Source organism: Prunus persica, chromosome G8, assembly GCF_000346465.2.
Source record: "Prunus persica cultivar Lovell chromosome G8, Prunus_persica_NCBIv2, whole genome shotgun sequence".
NCBI lineage: Eukaryota > Viridiplantae > Streptophyta > Magnoliopsida > Rosales > Rosaceae > Prunus > Prunus persica.
This window is the reverse complement of record NC_034016.1, coordinates 6,244,670-6,249,270: the sequence shown is the minus strand read 5'-3', so window position 1 is coordinate 6,249,270 and position 4,601 is coordinate 6,244,670. Positions and strand designations below refer to the sequence as shown.

Below are 4,601 nucleotides of genomic sequence, written 5' to 3'. Positions count from 1 at the left end.
AATTTAGATGCCAATGTGGGGAATTTATTGGCATTCTGGGTTTGTTTTGGTAATAAGAAGTATAGTTTGTGTGTTTTGGTTTCGAATTTGGTAATTGAGCTTGTACTACATTATACGTTTTCTATCACAACCTGATCCTTTTGTTGAAGGTGTTTACATTTGTGCAAAAGCCTTGGAGGGTTAGAGGGTTCATATTTCTACCATTGTATGTGTATGTTAGTTTGTTAATAACTTGGAACCCACAGATATGTACAAAATCAGAGAAAAAACAAAAAGGAATAAAAGTTACTTGTTGAAGCAGCTACAATTTGAGTTTGAAGATTTGAGGATTTAGAAGATGATATGTGTAGTGGAATGACTGTTGTGCATGTTTTTATTCATCTATTTTTTATTTTTTAGTGTTATGAATTGGTGTAGTAATTATTTATGTTATTTGCAGAAGTGGATACAGTTGGAATTTTGGTATGCTACAATGGAAGTTGGGTTAAGAAGGATAACATTGAGAGTTATGAAGGTGGGGAGGCTAAAGGCATAATAGTGTCACAGAACGTAACGTTTTTTGAACTTGTTGAACGCATTTATAAGATCATGGATGCAGAGCCCACGAAATATAGTGTCACATTGAAGTATTCAGTTCCTGTATCCGCATTTGTCAGTAAGCACATAAGGGTTCAAGACAATGATGATGTTTAGTATTTTCTCAAATACAACACAGATGTTATGGCCTCTAAAGTAACCCCTTTAGTAGCAAGCTTGAAAAATATCGAAGGTCATGGTATTGAAGGGTGCAATGGCATTGTAAGCGTTGAGAGTAGCAATGCTCCTGCTACCTTTGTTGTGGAACGAAGAAATGTGGTAATTTCGCACAATGAAACTGAAAATGGTGGGAATGGTTTTAATTGGAGTGATTGGGTTGAAGAAGTTCATTTTGAAAGCGGTGAAAACATAGTTGCTGATTTGTATCAACCTAGCAATGAAGAGGGATCGTACTCTGCACCAATTGTGCATCCTCCTGAGGACAGCAATGCGGAACCCTCCACTGTGCAGTGTAGACAGGTGCAATCTGAACCTCCCTGGCAATCAAGTTCGAGTGAAATGCATACAATTCGGGTTGATTCGAAGCATGGTGAGAGTGTGGAATATATTGGTTATGGTGGAGGCCTTTCGTGCATAAATTGGGAAGCAAATTTGAAGGTTGGCCGAGTTTATCCAAATAAGATTGCCCTTTTAAAAACCATCAGTTTAGCAGCAATTAGAGGCCACTTTCGGTTCAAAACAGTCCAATCTGGGAAGCGTCGGTTTTGTGTTCGCTGTTGGCAGGTGCCTTGCCCTTGGAAACTTCGGGCATATAAAGTTGGATTACATGAGTTTAAGGTTGTTAAATACGATCCACTTCATGAATGTGATCTGAGATTTGTGAGTAGTCACCATCCTCAAGCTACGGTCGAATTGGTGTCTGACTGTGTTAAATGGAGATTTCAGGATTCGCGCAACATTTATACTGCAGCTGATATAAAGACAGATGTGAAAAAAAAATTTGGTGTCAGCATAAGCTACTCTACAGCTTGGAGAAGCCGAGAGTTAGCTTTCAAAACAATGAGAGGGTCTGCAGAAGAGTCGTATTCCCTTCTCCCTTCCTATTGTTATGAATTGGAGCGTACAAATCCGGGAACTTTGACATACATTCAGACTGATGCAGCCGACCACTTCTTATATTTTTTTTATGTCAATTGGTGCATGCATACGAGGATTTAAGTCGTCAATGCGGCCTGTGATTGCTGTTGATGCTACCCATTTGAACTGTAAGTATAAAGGTGTTTTGTTTGTTGCGACCGCATTTGACGGAAATCGCAACATATATCCTGTTGCCTTTGGGATTGGAGATTTGGAGACGGATGCAGCATGGGAGTGGTTTTTGAGAAAATTACATTGTGCAATTGGTGATTGCTCGAATCTTGTTGTCATATCTGATCGCAATGTTAGCATACAACATGGGTTGCGTAGAGTTTTTCCTGGGGCAAGCCATGATATTTGCTTTTATCACTTGAAGGGCAATATGAAAGCCTCATTTCACTTGAAGCAACGGGATCCGATATTGGGGTATTTTGTAAGGGCAACGAAGTCTTATCGTCTAGCGGAGTTCAATCGTCACTTCTCGATGATAAACAATGAGCGAGTGAGAACTTATCTACTACGTGCAGGTGTTCAGAAGTGGTCTCGGGCCCACTGTGATGGACGACGCTATAATGTGATGACAACGAATATTGTGGAGTCCATTAATTCAGTTCTTCGTTTTGCAAGGATGCTTCCGGTCCTACACTTGATCGATGAAATCACAAATTTACTTCTCACTTGGTTTTGGTCAACGTCGAGATTTAGCAATGAAATGTCATTCTACATTGTGCCCTGATTTGGGTGAACAGAAGTTAAGGAAAAGGTTAGACGCTGCGTCAAGGATGAATGTGGCCAAAATCAATGATGTCGAGTATAATGTTCTGGATGGTGATTTGAACGGTCTGGTGCACTTGGCAAACCGTAGTTGTACGTGCAGGAAGTTTGACTTGGAGCAACTCCCGTGCAAGCATGCTATTGCGGTATGTCGGCACTTGAATTTGAACCCCTACTCCTTTGCCTCTTCTTATTATACACGAGCTACATGGGCAGCTGCATATGCTGAATCTATTTATCCTGTACCACCTAAAGGCACATGGGTTATTCCCGAACATTTGAACAATGTCAAAATCCTTCCTCCTGTTTGTAAGGTTATGCCGGGCCGTCGCAAAATGCAAAGAGTACCTTCCAAAGGAGAGGACTCCCGGCAAAAAAAATGCTCAAGGTGTGGTGTGAAGGGCCACCACCGAAATACATGCAAACAATCTGTCCCTCTCAAGAACTGAAGTGTCTATTTGCGCATATTGTACAGTTGTTCAGTTTGTACCTCAGTTGTCATCAACTGAGTTCATGAATAGGTTCGGTGATGCTGCAGGGATGGAAGTCTGTCAATTAAACGGTCATGTGAAGCATATGGAACAAGGTAACAAGTTCTTTGCAATGAGAGCCTATTATTAGTACAAATTTGTGAACTTACACTTCCACCTGTGAAAAGGAAACCAGCTGTTATTTAACAGTGTTCCACTGGCCAATGTGTCTTACACATTAGCATTTCTATTCGTTTGTGATGTACCTTTTATTTATTTTAATTTAAATTGTATTCGATTTGGTGTTGTGAACTGTGATTGTAGTCACGTTGGCATCACTTGGTTTCCTTTCCTACACAACGTTTTGTCCTGTCTTTATATTCACCGTATTGGTATTGTATTGTGACTTTGTTGCGCTGTATTGGTATTGTATTGTACGTTCGTTGCCCTCGTATTGGTATTGTATTGTACCTTTGTTGCACTGCTATTGGTAGTGTAATTAAAAAGGTTTGTGTCCAAAATGAAATGGCCTAGAAGACTAACTAAAATGTAATCTCGTACGTAAAACTCCTTCAAATGCAAATGTTACGCAATTACTGGGAGCGTCATTGTACTTCATGATTTCTCATTGTTCTGATTGCCATAGACCAAACTATATATAGTTTTTGGGAAACTATCCATGCAGCTACACATGGTGAACACATCACTACTATCGTGATATGGACTTTTCAAATACTTAATTATTCACTCCATTTCTTGTTATTGCTTATTTAATTCCAATGTTCATTATAAGTACTGAAATGACTAACTACTGAACTTAAATCAGTACTGAATATTACCACCTATCCCTTCAAATTGTTACTTCATTAATTAAATGTCTATAATCCTTTTTTTTGGGGCATTTATTATTATTGCTTTCATAACTTTATTTGTCTTGTTAGTAAAAAATTTCATGTTTTTACAGTGTCCGTGGTTTGTATCCAATTGCCTTAAGGTATCGATATATGTCCCATATTTCCATGGATATTCCGCGCGTCATAACCATCGATCTGTCCGAAACCCTCCATATATACGACCGTTGCTAGAGTCACTGTTTATCATTACTCAGATGTAGAGGCTATTATATGAGGTGTATATCCATAAAGCAGCAATAAAACCATACTATAAGCACAATACGATTGCAATATGAGTCAATAATTATACAATACAAACACAATATACATGCTTAATGCTTCTAATATGAGGCCAATAAACGTTTAATAAGCACACCTCCACGTTACAGCACTTCAAATTTATACAAACTAAGTAATTTCCCACTCAACGGTGAGAATAAGAGGAAGGCGTAAACAAGGTACCACATTCATACAAAAGCGACCAAATACATACAAAATGATTCCACCCGTACTTACCCTGACCCAGCTACAGAAACCCTTCCACAAAATCACCATGTTTACAGGTCCATGAATAGATCCAATTCTTTGGTCTTCTTCCTCGCTGCATGCACAAGGCTATGATCAGCCATTCCCTGGCCACCCTTATTCAGCACCTGCCAGACACCACCAACATCTATTTCGCTCCAATTGTAGTCAGGTGACACGACGGAAGCATAATCCCGGAACATCTCGAACCCATTGTTCAAACAATTCAACCAGTTCATGGTTAAATTCTTCAGATTCAGTGAAT

General features: G+C 39.3%; 1 protein-coding gene across 1 annotated transcript; it reads left to right on the top strand.

The window, feature by feature from the left end:
• Nucleotides 1,763–3,069, top strand: LOC109950802. Its single transcript, XM_020570931.1, has 3 exons — nt 1,763–2,311; nt 2,424–2,757; nt 2,924–3,069. Exons 1-3 carry the CDS (start codon nt 1,763–1,765, stop codon nt 3,067–3,069), a joined length of 1,029 nt encoding a protein of 342 aa, XP_020426520.1.